We start from the raw sequence: 20,176 nt of genomic DNA on the forward strand, positions 1-20,176 counted from the left end.
AAAGCATAACCTGCTTATTTGATCCTATACCAACAAAACTAAGGACCTGTGGCCCACTCTTGGGCCGACTGTGCTGGAAATGATTAATCTCTCATTAACGTCTGGATCTGTTCCTAAATGTTTCAAATCGGCAGTGATTAAACCATTACTTGAGAAATCTAATTTTGACCCTAGTATATTGAAAACCTATAGGCCAATATCAAATATCATTTTGCTCTAAAATTCTGGAAAAAGTGGTGTCATGGCAGCTCGTTGACTACCTTATCGAGAATAATTTTTTTGAGCCACTGCAATCTGCTTTTAGAAAATATTCCACAGAGACAGCTCTCAATAAAGTGGTGAATGATCTTCTTCTTGCAATGGATTCAGACACCACTACAGTTCTGGTGCTGTTAGATCTCAGTGCTGCGTTTGATACAGTGGATCATCATATTCTACTTGATAGGCTGGAGAATCATTTTGGGATTACTGGGAATGCCCTTGCGTGGTTGACGTCATACCTGACCAGTCATTCTCACTGTGGTTTGTACATTAACACAACCTCTAACCTTAGTGAATTTGGGGTTCCACAGGGGTCCGTCTTAGGCCCCCTGCTTTTCTCCCTTTATATAGCACCCTTTGGGCACATATTTCGCCATTTTGGGGTTACCTTTCATTGCTATGCTGATGATACTCAGTTATACATGCTGATAACTGCTGGTAATCTCATCCACATAAAATCCATCGAAGATTGCCTTGCATCAATGAGAAGCTGGATGTCTAGCAACTTCCTACTATTAAACTCTAATAAGACTGAAATGATGGTTTTTGATGGGACGGGCTGATGCTGAGATCCTGATTCATGCCTTTCTCTCTTCTAGATTGGACTACTGCAATGTTCTATTTTCTGGTTTACCGCAGTCCAGCATTAGGGGTCTCCAATTGGTTCAAAATGCTGCTGCCAGAGTTTTGACACAAAGCAGGATGTTTGACCACATTACACCCATTTTGGCATTTCTTCACTGGTTTCCTGTCCCAGTGAGATCAGATATTAGGTTTCTGCTACTAACCTATAAAATTGTTCATGGACTGGCACCTCCCTACCTAGCTGACCTAATTAAACCCTATGTACCGGCCTGGACTTTGCGTTCTCAAGGTGCAGGACTATTTTGTGTCCCTAGGGTAAATAAAAAGTCTGTGGGTCATAGAGCTTTCTCTTATCGTGCCCCTGTACTGTAGAATGATCTCCCTGCGTCAATAAAACAGTCAGATTCTGTGGAGACTTTCAAGTCCATACTTCAAACACACTTATTTTCCCTTTCATATGGCTAACATACTGGCATAGTATGTTTCTAAGCTTTTTACTCTTTTAATTCATTTTATTAGGAAACGGAGAGCGCCGCAGCCTCAACTGTATCTAAATTTTGGGTCTTTTAGTGAATCTTAGGGCTAGTGGCCAACGATCACCTTAGTATTTCTGTTTTTCTTGATGCTTAATGCTGACACGTTACACTGTATTTGTTGTTTTTCTGATGCTTGATTCTGTTTTTTTTTTTTTTTTTCTTTTCTCTCTGTTTGAGGTGCGGCTCCATCCAGAGATGGGTGTGGTATCTGTTCTGGAAACCGTCCTGTGCACTGGCAACATTTCTTGTATGTTTGTTTTGTGAATTTTGTAATTTGTGTATGGAGCATGGCCTAAGCAGAGTGTCACCCCTTTGAGTCTGATCTGCTTGAGGTTTCTTCCTCAGGGAGTTTTTCCTTTCCACTGTTGCTCTGAGGTTGGTAAAGTTAGACCTTACTTGTGTGATGCGCCTTGAGGCAACCTTGTTGTGATTTGACGCTATATAAATGAAAAAAAAAAAATGAAAATTGAAATTAGTGGCCAGATACCAGTAGCCTGTTCCTGATGGGTTTGAGTGTTCCACCATGTTCTTGACACAGAGCACAAATGTCCCAGTTGGTTGGTTGAACCAATGCGGCACACATTACAGTTTTGTAATTTTTTTTTTTTTACCTTTCTTGTAGACCCAGAATGAGTAAATGGTAGCATCATTGGATTTATGAAGAAAGTTCATTGTTTTTTTGAATAATTTTATGACACAAGTGAAGCATTCATGTCTCGAAAACATGAGGTACGTTGGCTAGAAAGTAGAGCCACGTGTTACCTGCTCGATGACAGGCTAAGGTGACAGTGACATTATCAAGACTGAGAAAGCCAAAAATAAAACTAACATGAAAAAAAGATAACTGTATCCTCTTAACCTTCCAAAGACTACACTTTTGCCATTTCTACTAATGAATCAGAAATTTTAACCTTATCTTTCAAAGTCAACACGTCGCAACATTCAACAATTCAAGACACCAAATGCAATACATGGGACTGAACACTAAATTTACCTACCTCACAAAGCATCCCACATGGCTGACTTTAATTCCCAAATGGTTATGGTTAAACCAGAGACAGAGTTTAGGACCCAAAATGCAAGGAGCCACAATGTTGAAGCAAATTAAAAAATTTTATTTTGCGAACAAATTTGTATTGATAAATGTACAAATCCGAGGAGGAAGACACTGGAGCAAGGAGACGCTGACTTGACCAAAAGGTGGATAGAGTGAGTTCCCAAACCAAATGGAGATAGATGACTGAACCAGAGAACACAGAGAAAAGGGAGTCAACAAGGAACCAGAGTATGAGGAATCAGAATAGTTCATCACAGGGAGATATATTGAGGCCAGGTACCATGCAGGCAAAGCTGAGTTTCTGGCGAGTGTGAAGAGGCAGGACCGGGGTTTAAATACAGCTGAGAATGATTGCAGGCAGGTGTGCAGAATCAGCTCTGTGACGTGGTGCCTGAAGGAACAGGAAAGGAGGGGAAGCACCAAGGCAGCACAACAGTACTCCTCCTCAATGGGAGCCCCCAGGGGACCTACCAGGCCAGCCAGGGTGGGCCTGATAGAAGTTCCAGATGAGGGAGTGGTCCAGGATGTGGCCTCATGAAACCCAGGAGCGCTCCAAGCCCAGCGCCGCACGTACAGAATCTGGTGCACCGTCCAGGCTGAATGGCCATCCACGAGCTGGGTGGGAAGAAGATGATCAACTGGAGGGCGCAGGACACTGGTGTGGACAGGCTTCAGCCAAGACACGTGAAACATTGGATGGATGATGAGCGACCGAGGCAGATGGAGCTTTACCGCAGTGGGGTTGACAACTTTGTCAACCACAAAGGGACCCATGCACCTCAGCACCAACCTCTTTGCTTCGGCCTTGAGAGGCACATCTCTGTCCTCAATGCAGGACTCCCGGTCTGCATTGAGGACAGTCCTGTCCCTCTTCTGGAGCAGAGCGGAAGGGCAGTCCTCCACACCCGTCGACAATGCCGCAGGTGGGCTTGAACAGATGGAACAGTCAAATCACATTCTTGGGCAGGAAACAAAGGTGGTTGATAACCCAACAAGCATTGAAAAGGTGATAATCCGGTAGCTGACCTCATCTGAGAATTGTGCTAATTACTCCACCCACGGCAGCTGAGAGCTCCACGAGGACAGGTGAGAGGACCTGACACACCGGAGGGTGGACTCCAGTTCTTGATTTGTTCATTCTGTATGGCCGTTGATTTGTGGATGAAACCCGGATGAGAGACAGACCGATATAATATAATTAATGTGCTTACAAAAGTCTCACTGTGTGCTCATGAAGCTGGTGAACGGCGCATGACAAAAGCATGCGTCCCATTGCTTGTGCTTGTTAAGAGACAGCCTTTGAGGCAGAGACGAAGCGTACTCATTGTTCTGAAAGTAGTAGTAGTACTATGTTTGTATGAGTATTTGGATGGAGCACACATTTCATTATCTCATGCAATTCATGATATGGTGATTAAATATTTTAGATAATGACCTCTGAGATGACCTTGGACCTATGATCTTGACATGGCCTGTGTTTTGAGTGGACAGTCCACTGAGTTTATCCACCAAGTTTGATTAAAATTGTTATTTTCATGTTGAAGATACTGCTGCAGAGAGAAAGAAAGACAGACAGACACGTCCATCACATTAACATGTTTCTGCTTCATGGCAAGGCCAATAAAATGTTGAAACCAGCAGAGGACTCATTAGAATTGTTTCCATGCCCCATCTAGATTTCTCGTGTAATTTGACAGCCTCTGTTCCAGGTCAGTTTTTTCACCAGCTTTGATGAAAAGCAGTTAATTTGCTTTGGAATGATGCGGCTAACATCCCCCACCAATCACTGAGCCACTGATGGTGAAAACAGAACATCTTTGGTGGATGTAATGCAGCACATGCATGAGTGCAGCACATGCATGAGTGCACATCTAAGCCCGTATTCACAAAGCATCCTTAGCTTGTAGTGATGTCATTCTAAGAAAAATCTTAGAATTCCCTGAATTCTTAGACATTTCTTATGCTGCGGTTACACATAATGATGACAATTCATGAATGCCATTAAGTATTCTTGGGATAATTCAGGGGTCTCCAGTAATCTCGCTCTCCCCTGTCTCTCTTATCCTGCGCATCCGTTGATTTGAAAGAAGGTTTTGACCAGTTATTTAAGTTTGAACATAATTACTCTTGGGGCTAGACCACCACTCAGAGATTTATTAAACAGAATTTAAATGTCACAGAATTTAACAGAATGCAAGTTTTACAGAATGAGTGAGATCATACCCAGATGTTCTGAGGGTCCCAGGAGCAGAGAGCTTCCAACCAGGCGTCTGGTGTTCCTGCAAGCTCTCAGCAAAGAGGAACCCCAAACAGTGGGCTGGGCTCTGTTTTTATACTCCTCTGTCTTCCTATGCTAATACAATGATTCATGCTAATCTTAGGCGTTGTCCTTCATCTGAGTGGTCTTCATCGCTCTTCGTCGTGGCTTTGGTCCTGTCCACACGCGCCGTGGAGTGTTCTTGCTTCCTCTTTCTCGTAAAGTGACACCTGTACCTAAACTGATAGGAAATTGTTTTGGGCCAGAAAACTGCAAACTGAAAGACTGTCAGCAAGTCTCATCACACAGTTACACCACAAGAATATTAGCACATCTCAAAATTGCACAATATTCTAACAAACAATTCTAATCATACCCGTGTATCAAGTTTAGTCTCCTTATCTGACTGTTTGTGGTCAGTATTGGCATCCTGTTCCATATGCTGTTTGCAACATAACATTGTATCTTCAGGGCCTCACCGAAACAGGGACACATCACATTTACAACACTTTGAAAATGATTATATAAGTAACATATCTTCATAACAGCCTGCTAAGAAACTAAACTAATATTTGAGCAAAAGCAAATCTTAGAACAAAAGCAAATGTAATCATAAACATAACATACCTTTAATTTGGTAGACACAATACACATTTCAACAGCATGCAAACTTATATTTCAAAAATATTTGAACATATGGATATCGTGTAATTCACCTTAGCTATTGATTACATGTTTAATAAATATTGATCACTATGAGCATATGAGTAATATATTCTTCAATAGCAACAAGCTCTATTAATATATAAATGATCACTTCCAAACAATATATTCTTGGCTCAATAAAAGATGAAGAAAAATAGGATGATTATGAATGGGGGGAAAAGCACAAATGGTTAATGCATATTTAAGCACATTTAGGATATATTCCTTCAGTATACATTCTTTGCCACTGATCACGAATGTGATGATTTGAGTCAGAAGCGTCAGGAACTGCTGCAACCTGTTACCATGCGTTACAATTAATGGCACGTGTTGCTGGCGAATTATCAGGAACCATTACGCACAGTCAAGAATAATGTTCCGTTCTGTTCCGCGCTATTGCACGTAACAGTGTTTCGTTACGTTCTGTCATGTTGTGAATGAAGTGAATTGTCTCCACATACACACACACACCCATATTCATCCATCAGCTGCTGAAAAATTCAGATCGCTCCAGTTTGCTCCTCAAAATCCACAGCAGAAGAACTTTGTGATTGCATGCTTGTTGGGCTCTGTGCCATGGAGTGGTGCAGAGAGGAGGAGGAGACTGAGAGAGCCAGATGTGTGGCTCCACACGGCTCTCGTCTCTCGCTCATTTTCCCAAACAACAGGCACAGCAGCAACACCTGCAGGAGCGCACTGATGAGCATTGGAACAAAGCTTTTAGACGACTTGGCGTCACTGTCCTCCTTCAGCATACTGCAGCAATGAAACTGAATGCAGTGCAGCAGGGTTGGTACGCACGTCAGAGAAGAACACTGTCACGCTCTATTAAGGATCACCACTAATCAAGATGGATCAACACGCTCAGTTGTGACCTCCATGGCATGAGGTGAAATGAGGGTGGTGCGTGACATTCGTGGAAGTTTTTTTGACAGCCAAAAACACGCTCCACAAATATCACGCACCAACACACACTATTAAGAAACCTATTCAGATGCATTAAGTCACATTCAGAATGTCAGGAATGTGCCAAGAAAGACGCAAATATGACATTCGTAACACATCCTGCTTATGTGTAAATGCAGCATTAGAATTTTCTCTTGGTAAGATAAAAATTATTCACAAAGCATCTTAGGCCTTAAAGACAGAGAGAAAGGAGAGACATTCTCCGTATGACAGTGATTCAGTAACACGCTACCGGCTTCATGGTGCAGGGATAATGCTTGTGTGTGACCTCATCAAGAATGAGCATACTTTTGCCACCTAGTGTAGTAACGTAATAACACCTGAGATGAAGGTCATCACAATGTTGTGATACCTGGCTACGGAAAAATGTAAATTGTAATTCTGTAACATTCATACAATTATTAATATCAAAGTAAGTGATGTCAGCAGCCACAGCAGCCTATAACACTCACCTGTTTGAGAAGAACTTGGCTTCTGTGCTGCAGTTAACTGATTCCATCTGCTCAAAGTGATGTTAATCAGTGAAATCACCTGGTGGAATGGGTGGTTGCAAAGAAAACCTGCACCCTTTTGGCCCTTTCTGGAACGAGTTGAATACCTTTGCACTAGACCATCGCCTCCCATATATATATATATATATATATATATATATATATATATATATATATATATATATATATATATATATGAGGGCATGGAGAAGGCAACAGGCCCATCCACCTCCATGTCTGCCTCGCTCAAGTCAAAGACAGGTGAAGTCATCACAGACCAGCGGAAGCAGCTGCAGTGCTGGGTTGAGTACTATCTCGAGCTGTATGCAACCCAAAATTGCCACAGTCACAACCCTCAAGGACATCCCAAATCTGCCAGTCATGCAAGAGCTAGACACGCCACCAACCATGGCAGAGCTTGGAAAAGCCATTGACTGCCTTGCTAGTGGGAAGGCCCCAGGGAGTAATGGCATCCCATCAGAAGTCTTAAAAAGTGGGAAACCTGCATTGCTAAAACACCTGCACAATCTTTTCTGCCTCTGCTGGGAACAGGGACACATTCCCTGGGACATGCGAGCATCGTTACCTATGGGTATGGTCATTTTTTATTTTTTTTGGCTTGGGACTTCGGTGAGGGTGGTCGCATCTCCTCCTCTCTCCTCTCCTCTGTGTTTTTCTATCGCTACTCCAACCTTCAAAAGTCCCAAATTCACCAGACTGTCTCAACGCTACTGACACCAATTTTCAACAAGGTCATCAGGGCTGGGGGACCCTGCGTGCCCAGATGGAACCTATCCTGCGGGCTATGTTCTTGACACCTGGGAGAAGTAGCGCAATGCGTGCTTGGCACCACTCTTCGTGGAAGACGTTGAAGATTTATTCTTATTTGCTTTTATGGTAGTAGGGCTGGGACTGATTGGGTTATGCGCTGCCCTGATGTACTGGAAAATTGGCAAGACGGCTGCTACCAGAACCACAGCCCCACATCTGTCCGTCATGATTAATGAAGTGGGCAAGGCGGTACAATCTCAGACGCCCTTAACTTCTGAACTCAAACGCAAGTTGGAAAACATCTTAGAGCAAATATCTGCCTTGCAAAGGAAGATGCTGGAGACCAGGGAAATTCATAAATTGGATTTTGATGGTCAGAGGAGCCACAAATGGAATTTCTGTATCTCTCTGCCTAACCCAAAACATGGCAGCCTTATCAGCTACCAAAAAGTCAAAACACCCTGCTTGTTTTCCTCCAGAAGGATTTCAACGGCCTTGGTGAAGCATTCGGCTCCTTGCTTATCTGCCCTCCCTTACAGCCTGCTATTGTCAAGGCAATGCCAGACTTTATGCACACACGGACAGATACTGACGCACGCCTCCCCCCTCCCACCCCGCCTCTTGTATTTCTGACCCTGCTGCGGCCTACACTTATTTTGCCTCAATTCAGATGATGGACTGCTTCAAAGTTTAGCACACATAAACGATATCAAATGTATGTGTGTTGTTTTAATTCTGATGTGTGCTATTATTGCTTTCAACTAGTAATAACTGTGGATTAATTGCTGTATTTTGTCTGAGGTAATTGGGTGTGAAGATGAATTGCCCTTTTAGGGATCAATAAAGTTGTTTGAACTTGAACTTGAAAATTATATCATTAAGTCATGGCTGCCTTTAATATAGATCAGGAAAATGTTAGGTCTGGCAGTCAACAATATTTTCCTAGTTTCCAACACAGTGCTCGTGTAGGTTATCATTGAACATCCTGTACTAGTCTCTTATTGTGTGGAACAAGCTGTTGTATTTACCTTTTGAGAAGTAAGAAGATCAGCTTCAGGGGTAGTGTGAAAACTGTCAATACACAAAGAAGCAGTTTGACTGGAAGAACTTCAGTGAGCCGGCACCAGCGAGCACCACCGTCATGACTGTCCATGCATGCCTCACACAGCACTAACACACAAAAACACAATGATGACTTTACACCAACTGTTAGTATTCATGGCATCATATTACCATTAATATTTATTTTGCTACTTCACAAATCTAGCCTGTTGTAGATTTAATGTTTGGATGTCTTACTCAATGACCTTATTATTAAAGCCTGACTGGCAAATCAGCAAACAGATATAATCAGCTGATCTGAGGGACTTCAGATAAATCGGTACTGGTTTTTATAACAGCTGATAAATGACAGAAGGTCAACTATGCAATGCATATTTGAAAGCATCATTGATGCTTTAATTGTTGTGTGGGCCGCTGAAGAGGAGGTACTGCTGGCCCACTACCAAAGGGCGCCCTGCCTGAAGTGCAGGCTTCAGGCACGAGAGGGCGCTGCCGCCTCGCAGGAACAGCCGGGGTGACAGCTGTCACTCATCAACTATGACAGCTGTCACCAATCACCAGGTCATCACACACACACACACACACACAAAAGCCGGACGACATCTCCACCTCGTCGCCGAGATATTGTCTACCTCTAAGGTAAATTCCCAGCCGTGATTGTGTCTACGCACATGCTAGCTGTTCTGGTTTTTGTGATCTTTTGCAGGAGATTCAACTCGCTATTTCCAGCGGGAGGCTGGGGGTTCATGGATTAACGAGCAGTGAATGGTTTTCACTCCTCACTCCGAACCATGTAGAAATAGGAGATTGATTCTGCACTGTGATCTGGTGTTAAGGTGGTGTTTTTCCCACCCGACTATTAAAAGAAGAACTTGCTGACTGTTTACTGGGTGTGTTTTCATACACTCATTACATCTGTTCTTCTGCTTCCTGCCAGCAGTACCAGATCCGAGAGTCGGAGACGGTGACCACCTGGGGACTCAGGACTTGGCGGCTCCAGTATCCTTCGGGTTCGGTGGCAGTGGAAATCGTGTGGGATCCGGTTCTACTCGGGACGGACGTCTCCTATCCTCGAGCCTACCCACACGTCACCTTGTATATTTTGATTGTGATCCAAATTCTGTTTGTCTTTATTCTCGTTGTGCACATTTCACAACAGTAAACTGTTGTATTTTTGGCTCATCTATTGTCCGTTCATTTACGCCCCCTGTTGTGGGTCCGTGTCATTACACTTTCCCAACATTAATTTTCAAAACAATGCATTAGAAAACGCCCAGATTCAGTCTGCCTTATTGCATCAGGACAAGACACCACGGAGCTCACTGACCAAGCTGATGTTCTATATGAATTTGCGTAGGATTTCATGGATAGCATGTTTGCAGAATATCGATGCTTGTGCAAAGATTTTAAATCTGTACAGAGATGTTTTTTGCTGTCATTTGTGCAAAGTCAAACAAACAATGTTAAATATTGAATACAATATTGAAGGTGTTCTGGCATGATGTTCAAACAAGGTAAAAAAAACAACAAAAAAACACAGTAAATTAATCCAAGAGAGGTAATCCACTTCAAAAAACGTTTCATAAAAAAGAAAACTTCCATTTACACTGTCACATGGTGGTGAAAAACTGTGCCTGACGCAGGTGCCTCATTGATTGAAGATGCCTTGTTCATTCAATATGAATCTGTTTTTAACCTTTTAAACATTAAATCAAATGACATGAAATATAACATAAAATAATGAAATATGAAATTTACATCATATTTAACTTTACCTTAAATTGGTTCAATGTGTAGCTCTTACAATAGATTAAAAAATGACATCTTTTGAACTTTTTTTTATTTTTATTTAATTTTACTCTGCTGCACATAGGTCCACTGATGTCTCTGAAGGATGCATCATATGGAGAAAATGGCCCATTACTTCAGGTACTGAGCGGCCATACCACCCTTTTGAAATATGAATCACTGTGTCATTAAAACAAGTTTAATTTCAAATTATTTCACGTCATGTTATTTTGGTGAGGACTCATTACAAAAACTACAAAACAAATGTTAGCAAAAATATCTCTGTTCATGCTATGTGTTGTGGGGAACAGGGGGTTATCTGTCATATATATATATATCTCAAATCAATTTTATTTATATAGCGCCAAATCACAACAAACAGTTGCCCCAAGGCACTTTATATTGTAAGGCAAGGCCATACAATAATTACGGAAAAACAATATATATATATATATATATATATATATATATAAAATTATTATTATTACCCTAAGAATCCCACTGTCTGTCCATCTGAAGCCTCTGCAACAACCCCAGACCTATATACACTGGGCTGGATGGAGCTGAGAACAGCCTTGTTTTACAGCAAAACTCCCAGAAGCGCTCACATGTCGACCTGTGGTACACAGACCCTCAAAAATAGAATTGCATCTTTTTCATGGTATTCAAAATGATACACTCATCATAAATTCTATACATAAACTATCAACCAAAATTACTCAGTTATTTTCTTTGGTAGTTTTTCAGATAAAGCTATATGGTAAATGATAAATGGACTGCATTTATATAGCATTTTTCCATCTGACGGTTGAAGCACTTTACAATTATGCCTCACATTCCTGCCTCACATATATAGTGGGCAGCATGGTGGATCAGTGGTTAGAACTGTTACCTCACAGCAAGAAGTTCATGGGATTGATTCCCACCTGTGGCCTTTTTGTGGAGTTTGTATGTTCTCCCCGTGTTTCTGTGGGTTCCCTCTGGGTGCTCCGGCTTCGTCGCACACCCAAAAACATGCAGGTTAGGTAGATTAGAAACTGTAAATTGTCTGTAGGTGTGCGTGTGGGTGTGGATGTGTTTGTCTATATGTGGCCTTGTGACAGACGGGTGTCCTGTCCAGAGTATACCCTGCCTCACGCCCCATGACTGCTGGGATAGGCTCCAGCCCCCCTGTGATCCTTAATTGGAGTAGGCAGTTGATGGTCTAGTGGTTAATGTGTTGGGCTTGAGACCAGAAGATCCTCGGTTCAAATCCCCCCGACTGGAAAATCACTAAGGGCCCTTGGGCAAGGTCTTTAATCCCCTATTGCTCCCGGTGTGTAGCGAGCGCCATGTATGGCAGCACCCTGACATTGGGGTGAATGTGAGGCATAATTGTAAAGCACTTTGAGCGTCTGATGTAGATGGAAAAATGCTATATAAATGCAGTCCATTTATTCATTCCAACAAGGGTCCAGTTCTTTTGTCATTCCTATAGTGCAGATCCCAGCTGCATTCAATGAGCAACCCATGCGATTTGAAATTACTCATATCTCCCAGAGGAATGTCTCCAGGAACGTTTTCTAAAAATTTTAAAACCTTTACTTCATTACATTACACTGTAGCACATTATAATATTGATGCACTGATAATTTCTAGCAATGACTGAACTGAGACCAATAGAAATATTGAAACTCTGATATATAGCCATACCTAAAATGACAAAATTTCAGAAAAAACACCACTTTTAAATTTTGATGGTTATGTCACACTTTGGCTTCATTATTTTTGAACTAGGCCCCATGCAAGCGCCAAGGTTATCGATGCCCAGAGCTGGCCCTGCAGGTAACCATCATGAATCCATTGCGTTTTTGCTGATTTCTTGACCCCAAACCAGTCTGATTCTGTGGTCAATTAAAATGTCATCACCCAGACGCAGACAACAGGGCAAGTCAAGAGCTGGAAAGAAAACTGCCATTCAGTATGCCTATAAAAAGCCATACTACATGGCCCCAAATCTGTCATCTGTCCTCAGGAGTTGAGATATCTTCAGCAAGCAGAAAGCTTTATCTGACTGTGCAATTGATCTCCTCTGAACCCCCTACCAACTGGTCAATTCTACAGTCTCTCTAGGCTAGAAAGGGAAACCAAGATTCCTAAGCAGTAGGTAATCATTCATCCATCATCCTTCCTATGAGGGTGTGGTTCTTCTTCATAACCAACACTCCTTGCATACACTGACGACCAGGCCCTAAACAATATCACAATCAGAAACAAGTTCCCTTTGCTACTCCTCACGTCAGCTTTTAACTGCTTCACAGTGCCAACACTTTCCCGAAATTGGATCTCAGGAAAACATATGATACATGTTAAGAAGGATGAATTTAAAACCACATTCCATACTCCCCTTTGACACGTTGACCATATAGTCATCTCCTTTGGGCTCAGTAATGCACCTACTGTGTGTTCAAAGCCTGGTTAGTGACATGTTTTTTGATTTGCTCAATAGATTTGTCTTTTTTTACATGAACATTCTCATTCTCCTGCGACATGACTGAACACATTCAGCACATCACTCAGGTGGGTCACCTGGAAAACCACTTTGGACTTTGCCTTCAACATCTGCTCCAGTTATTCCTTGAGCCCCTGGTACTTCTCAGACTGGGTGTTCCAAAACAGCCACAGGTTGACAGCATGAACTGCAAGTGTGATGGTGATGTTGACATGCATAATCAAATCAGCATGTGGATCCATATTAGATCTGGTGTGCAAAACCTTAGTGAATGGGAGGACCCAATATAAATCAGTTCTATATTTTATTGTGTCAAGTCAAATTAAACCATCTTTACCTTTCTTGATGCTTATTGGGAGGTTCTCAGTGTGCCTTTGGTCCATCCAGTGGTGGTGTTGCGCATATGGTCCACTGGCCAGTCTCCTGGTCAAATCCATGTCAGTCACCAACATAGATGTAAAACACTGTCTCTCAACTAGATCTTTAAAGGACAGATGATTGAGTCAACCCCTTTCCAGCCCCCCCTGCCCAAAAAACACTTTTTGATGAGGAGAGTGAAGGTGGAGAATCTTACCCCTTTCTGTCACAAAACGAAGAGCATCCATGTAACCATTATGACAAATTTCTGCCAGCTTCTGTCAAGTACAAAAGGGTCCGTCATGAAAGTTAGTTTGTTGTTCACAGTCATAGGATACTACTGAATTCTCAAAATTAATTTTTATTTTAAACTGACTGTAGGCAGGTTTTAATTTCGGGTTTGAACATGTGGAGTCCCTGGAATGCCACAGGCTAACAAAGTACCAGTGTTTCTCACATTCGTCACTTGTGTGCAATTACCAGCATGGAGAGTAAACATAACAAGAAGCTAATCAATATAATAATCAGCATGTGAATGAGGTGCATTCAAACATTTTGAAGCTGTGTAATAATTCATTTCATTTTGCTGAGTTTTATCATCATGACAAAGTGTTTTCACGATTATACATTTCTTAATACTGTTCAGGTTATACAGTGGGTTGATTTCACTGTCTATTCATATCTAGGAGCACAGACCGCATTTGTTTTTTGCTCTTTCACTTTTTGTAATAACCAATCACAGCTCTTAGAAGACTGTGTCATACCTAGCAACGGGGTCAACTCCACCTCCTCACAAAGATAAAAGTTTCTGTCCCCTCTTTGCTGAGTTGCTCTCAGACACATCTTGGATCATGCGTAAGCTAAGGTACCTTGCTAGGAGCCTAAGTTGGGAGCTCTCTGAGAGGACTCTGAGATTCTTTGTGAACCTGGACCCGTATCCGCGAAGCATCTCAAACCCTGCTCAAAGAGCTCAAACAGAAACTCCTATCTTAGTGAGGAGGCGGGCTGACCCTGTTGCTAGGTATGATGCAGTCCTCTAAGAGCTGTGATTGGTTGTGATGGAAAGGGGAGCAGAAATAAAAAAAACAAATGTGCTCCGGGCTCCTACTCATGAATGGACAGTGAAATCAACCGATAATATAAGCTGAACTGCATTAAGACGTGTAATCATGAGGATAACTTTGTTATGATGAAACTCAGCAAAATTAAATGAACTGTTACACAGCTTGCAAATGTTTGAACATACCTTTCACATGTCAACTATCTATATATTAAACGCGTGTGTGTGTGTGTGCGTGAGATAATTTAGTATGTTCATTGTGAGTACATAATATAATTGTAATTACGTTAAATATACATGGATGACACCAGTGGCGGCACCAGAAAATGTTTGTTGGAGGGGCTATGGGCAGGCTGGGCTAAAAGTTGGAGGGGCTCCACAAAATGAACAATATATAGTAAATTGCTTTATAAATACCAAGGTATATGTTTTAGTCACCTGTGCTCCTCTAAAATGTGGTATCAATGCACACACACATCACTTAAAATGATTGCAAGTTCAGTAAACTTGCATATAGGTATAAATAAAGATAAGTGAAGTTTTAAGAGTGGCCATAATAAATATTTAGGAAACCTAAATTTTTGGAGTATGGAATTAAATTTGTCTCATTAATACTTGCAAATGCACACAGGGTGATTTACAAATATCCTTTGATTTGTACACGTGCTTTGTGATCCACAAACACAAATTTCTGATTTGTAACTTGTGTGTGGGTCTTTACAAATAAATGTTTATTTGCAAAACTGAAAATTCTGTTTGTAAAGGGTGATTCAGCATTGGTGGATCACCGAACACATACATTCATCACTTTGCTCAGTTATGCAATATTGAGACATTCTCAGCGCAAAACTGCAGTTGAGATACACAAATGTCTGTTGCTATTCACATTATTGGCAGAATTATTGGGGGGGTGCGTGCCACTGGATGACACAAGAACGTGACTTATTTCAGTTGTGGTTTATTTAAAATCAAATAAAAATAGATGCAATAATAAAAGAAATTATAATATTAATAATAACTGACAATAATAATAATAAAATGACATTATTAACAGTGTGTAGATGATAACAACCTATACAATTTATAAATACATTAAGACAGTAAATTAATATAAAATAATTACGTATATCAAGCCGGTATTGTGTTACCGACTCACTGTCATCTTACCTATGGAGAACATCTCTGCTTCCTCTGTCATTTCTGTCATCTACTCTGCTTAAGACTCTTTTAGGTTTCTTAAAAGTCCTCCTCACTACTTTTACCAGTTTGGCACCTTAGGAGCTCTCTTAAGTCCTAAAGTGCTTTGTGGACAACTTTCATCTTACCAAGGGAAAATTCTAAGAAATGTCTAAGAATTTGAGGATTTCTAAGATTTTTCTTAGAATAATGTCACTAGGAGCTATTTTTTAGCCTTAGGCTGCTTCGTGGATATGGGCCCTGATCTTTTATAGGTGCAGCATCCTTCATATCCATCTCGGTCCACCTGATCTCCAGATCATCACTACCATGACCAGCCCCATCTATTCTTTCATTGGGTTATAGTATAATAACTGAATATTGTGTCATGTAATTAGCAGATAAATCTGTTTTTGTTTTGTTTGTTTGTTTGTCTTTTTGTGGTCTATGGTGCAATAATTTTTGCTTCCTCATGATACAACTGTAGCAACACTGTGTCTGACCACACCTTTTTTTTAAGCTCAACATGCCGACAACGTGGTTGCTGTGTGTGACACTGACAACTGGAAACTGGAAATGAAACTTGGAACCTATCAATGACACTTGAGTTATGCTGTGCTCTGCTTTACACCAGGCAAAAGATAGTGCTCAATGTTTAAATTAAACTTTTTTGAAGTTGCCAAATACCAGTGTAGTTGCCCACCTCAGGTGCTGGTGGGAGGAATGACGTACACATCCGGTGTAAGTTACCAGTGTTGACCTGGATGCTAACATTGCCACAGTGCACCTCAAAGAAGTTGAACGTGCCCTCTCTTGGGCAGATGTCACTTTCGCCTGAGAAGGGAGCCACAGTGATGGTGTTTCTCTGCTCAGACAGAGGCATGTTGTTACTCAAGGCTCCATCCACGTACTGCTGAAAGGAAGAAAAGAAATGTGTCTGCCACACAAATTAAAAACGATCAGCTATACACAAATCGTAGACTAAAACATACCATTGAAAATTCACTTATTCATCATAATTAACTTTTAATCATGACATTATATTCATATATCATTTATAATCAGCCATCTATCTGTCTTTTCCCATTGCTGGGGTCCTCAACTCTGCAGCAGCTGTTTGCTGTATCATGCATAGAGAAACCTACTGCATGGCCAAGATGTCACAGGTGACGTTCACTCATGAAGCAAGTAATACACCTCATCTGTGTCGCCCAAAGTAACTTTGACAAAAACAAAATCACTCCAGCAGCACCCAATAACCTTCTAAAGAAACAGTACCAAAGGCACCTAGTCATCACCTTAAGCCCCGGTCACACGGCCCTAATGAAGGATACCAAAGCCAAAACAAAACAAGAAATCTGAACTTACGTTGACTTTCGGAGGCATCGTTTAACCGTCGTCCAGAATTTTCAAACTTTTGAAAAATGTGAACAAATCCTGATGACAACCTCGATTCGACCATACTCTGTTTTGCTTTCTGTCTTGATGGTTCCTCATCGTTTGCGTAGTTCCCGTACCATCAGCGTTCCATTTGATTATCGTCCAACTTCGTCCAACCTCCCAAGTCCAACGTCTTGCACGAACATTGACGATATCTGAACAGATAAATAACTAAAGATCCATCGAGCTGAACATGACTCGTCCATGTGTGGGATGAAAAGCACCGTTGTCATCCACAAACTATAGCGGCAAAAATGTTTGATCAACTACTTTAACTATTTATGCACGTTTGCATGCCGTCTGTGGCTGGAGAGGCTGTGCGCACACACACAAATGGCTGTGCGCATGTTTGCATGCCGTCTGTGGCTGGAACGTTCAGCCACAGATGGCAGGTGCGCCTGCAGGTGCTGTGGAGAGTGCACGTTGGCTGCAGTATTGTTCCCGGGCTGGCGCTCGGTCTGTTACACACTGTCAAGTTACGTCATCATGAATGTTTTGTTTTGTTTTTGTTTAAAGCGTCAAGGTCACTGTTCGCTTTGTTTTACGTTTGTTAGTTTTGGTTTCGTTTTGGTCTTTTATGTGCTCTGCACTTGCAGGCTTTTTTGTGATGGAGAAGAACCGGCTCATTTCGTCCACTTTTTCTCGACAGTTTATGGCTTTGACTTTTTTCCCTCCGTTCAGCAAACGCCGTGTGCCGTGTGACCGGGGCTTTAGATCACTGGTTATCATCCAAGTCTCACAACCACACAGGAAGATGGGAAGCACCGAGGCCCTAAACACGTTGACCTTTGTTTTCCTACAAAGGTATTGGCATTGCCAGACAATGTTCAGCAACCTCATGACTCCATAAGCTCTTCCCAGGTATCTCTTAATCTCAAGACCTGATGTCCCAGAGACATGAACATCACAGCTGAGATAACTAACTCTTCCTGCAAGGTTTGACACTCTTACCACATGCAGATGCACTTCTGATGGCCAAGTCCAGGATTTTATCATTGGCCTGCGCCTGACACTTGACCCAAGACAGCCACAAACTCGATATTCCACCTTCTCATTCAAAGATCAAGGCATTGTCCATGAAATCAAGGTCAGCAAACCTCTCTTCACCAACAAAGACATCTAAGTAGCCGATCTACACAACTTTTTTCTCAAAGTACTGCATTTGTTAATGGGAGGTTGCCTTGTGTACCTTCAAGGACTTTCCTCTGGGTGATTAGTTTTTAATTTTTTTGGCTTGAGAGCCCCATCTGGCTGCATAATAATTATGTTACCTATACAAGATAAAAGGCATAGGTAACATAATTACTATGCAATTCAAACAATATACTTTATGGATTTTAAATAAATACTGTCATTATTATTGATTTACAGTAATTATATTTTATTAATACTAAATACATAAAGCTGAGGATTATGCATTTCAAATGAATAGGATTTATTACAGTAATGAATATGCATCATGTAAGGTTTATTTGGTAGGTTTGTATTAAAATTATCTAAAAAAGTAAATGGGAATTTGTCATGTAATAAAATTATATAAATCTTAAAAGTTAGGGTTAAATATTTCTGTGAGTGTGGGTGGAAGCCGAAGGGTGTCAAATTAGTTTTCTATTGCAGGTAACCATCCAGCTCTAGCATCACAGACGACCCTCACGCTAAGTCAACAAACATGAACGTTTAACTAGTTGGGATAGCCTGGCACAGCCACACTAATTCTCAGCTTAGAAGAATTAGTCTGGTACGTTTCTGTTCACATTTTATTTCTGGGGGCAGTACCATCGTACGCAGACAAAACTGCCTGTTTTAATTAATTGCTCCATATCAGCGGTGCTCCTCAATGAATCACTGCATATCACTGTATACTCCACCCCATATGAGGTAAAAGGTTGTGACAGGCCCTGCCTGTTTTCGGCCAAGAGGAAATGGTCATGAATGGGAGGTGGACCATACCCTTTTGCAAAGTGAATTTTTTTGCTGTTGCTGTTATTACGGTGGTCAATCACAAAAGCATGACAATCCCTCTCCTAAGATGGCAGACGGAAACGTTGTGAAAAGTAGCTCTGTGTTCCCTCCAGTGGTTATTCATATCTATGGACTAGCCATAAAAATATGAGTTTGCTGTGGATATCAGTCGGAATTCGTTAATGCCAACTCGTAATGATCAAGTTTTGACATGTAAAGGATTGCAGCATTACAAGATCGAGGAACCTTTTTTTACTTTGAGATTCAGTTCACTATCAGTATTGTATTATAGCTCCTCCCCCTCCTTTTTTCTGTTGTTTGTATCATAACAAAGCGTGTTGTACTGAAATGGTGGTTTACCCTTATATTGTTAACAAAGATCTCTTTCAGTATCTCCCTCATACTGCAATACTGACCACTATTTTATGTCTTCATTGTGTGAAAATCAATAAAAAGGTACAACCCCAATTCCAATGACATTGGGACATTGTGTAAAATGTAAATAAAAACAGAATACAATGATTTGCACATTTTGAAATGGATGCCTGCACCACATTTCATAAAAGCTGGGACAGTGGTATGTTTATCACTGTGTTACATCACCTTTCCTTCTAACAACACTCAATAAGTGTTTGGGAACTGAGGACACTAATTGTTGAAGCTTTGTAGGTGGAATTCTTTCCCATTCTTGCTTGATGTACGACTTCAGTTGTTCAACAGTCCAGGGTCTCCGTTGTCATATTTTGCGCTTCATAATGCGCCACATATTTTCAATGGGCAACAGGTCTGGACTGCATGCAGGCCCGTCTACTACCTGCACTGTTTTACTAAGAGGCCACACTGTTGTAACATGTGCAGAATGTGACTTGGTATTGTCTTGCTGAAATAAACGGGGACGTCTCTGAAAAAGACGTTGCTTGGATGGCAGCATGTGTTGCTCCAAAACCTGGATGTACCTTTCAGCATTGATGGTGCCATCACAGATGTGTAAGTTGTCCATGTCATGGGCACTAACACACCCCATACCATCACAGATGCTTGCTTTTGAACTTTGCGCTGGTAACAATCTGGATGTTATTTTTTCCTCTTTTGTCTGGAGGACATAATGCCCATGATTTCCAAAAACAATTTGAAATGGAGACTCATCAGACCACAGCACACTTTTCCACTTTGCATCTGTCCATTTCAAATGAGCTCGGGCCCAGAGAAGG

The 20,176-nt window shown here is 41.4% G+C and overlaps 1 protein-coding gene across 2 annotated transcripts in view; it reads right to left on the reverse strand.

Annotated features, from left to right (window-relative positions):
* Window positions 1-7,124: 7,124 nt before the first annotated feature.
* LOC117515323 (patatin-like phospholipase domain-containing protein 2) overlaps window positions 7,125-20,176 on the reverse strand; it is a 42,766-nt gene continuing 29,714 nt past the window's right edge. For both annotated transcript variants that reach the window (XM_034175824.1, XM_034175823.1), the window contains 4 exons: window positions 16,267-16,476; window positions 13,545-13,605; window positions 13,308-13,451; window positions 7,125-8,799 (listed from right to left, as the gene is read on the reverse strand). In XM_034175824.1, coding sequence (XP_034031715.1) covers window positions 8,654-8,799; window positions 13,308-13,451; window positions 13,545-13,605; window positions 16,267-16,476 — 561 coding nt within the window. In that variant the 3' untranslated portion in view covers window positions 7,125-8,653. The remainder of the gene's footprint in view (window positions 8,800-13,307; window positions 13,452-13,544; window positions 13,606-16,266; window positions 16,477-20,176) is intronic.

The sequence above is a fragment of the Thalassophryne amazonica genome, chromosome 8 (assembly GCF_902500255.1).
Source record: "Thalassophryne amazonica chromosome 8, fThaAma1.1, whole genome shotgun sequence".
Lineage (NCBI taxonomy): Eukaryota > Metazoa > Chordata > Actinopteri > Batrachoidiformes > Batrachoididae > Thalassophryne > Thalassophryne amazonica.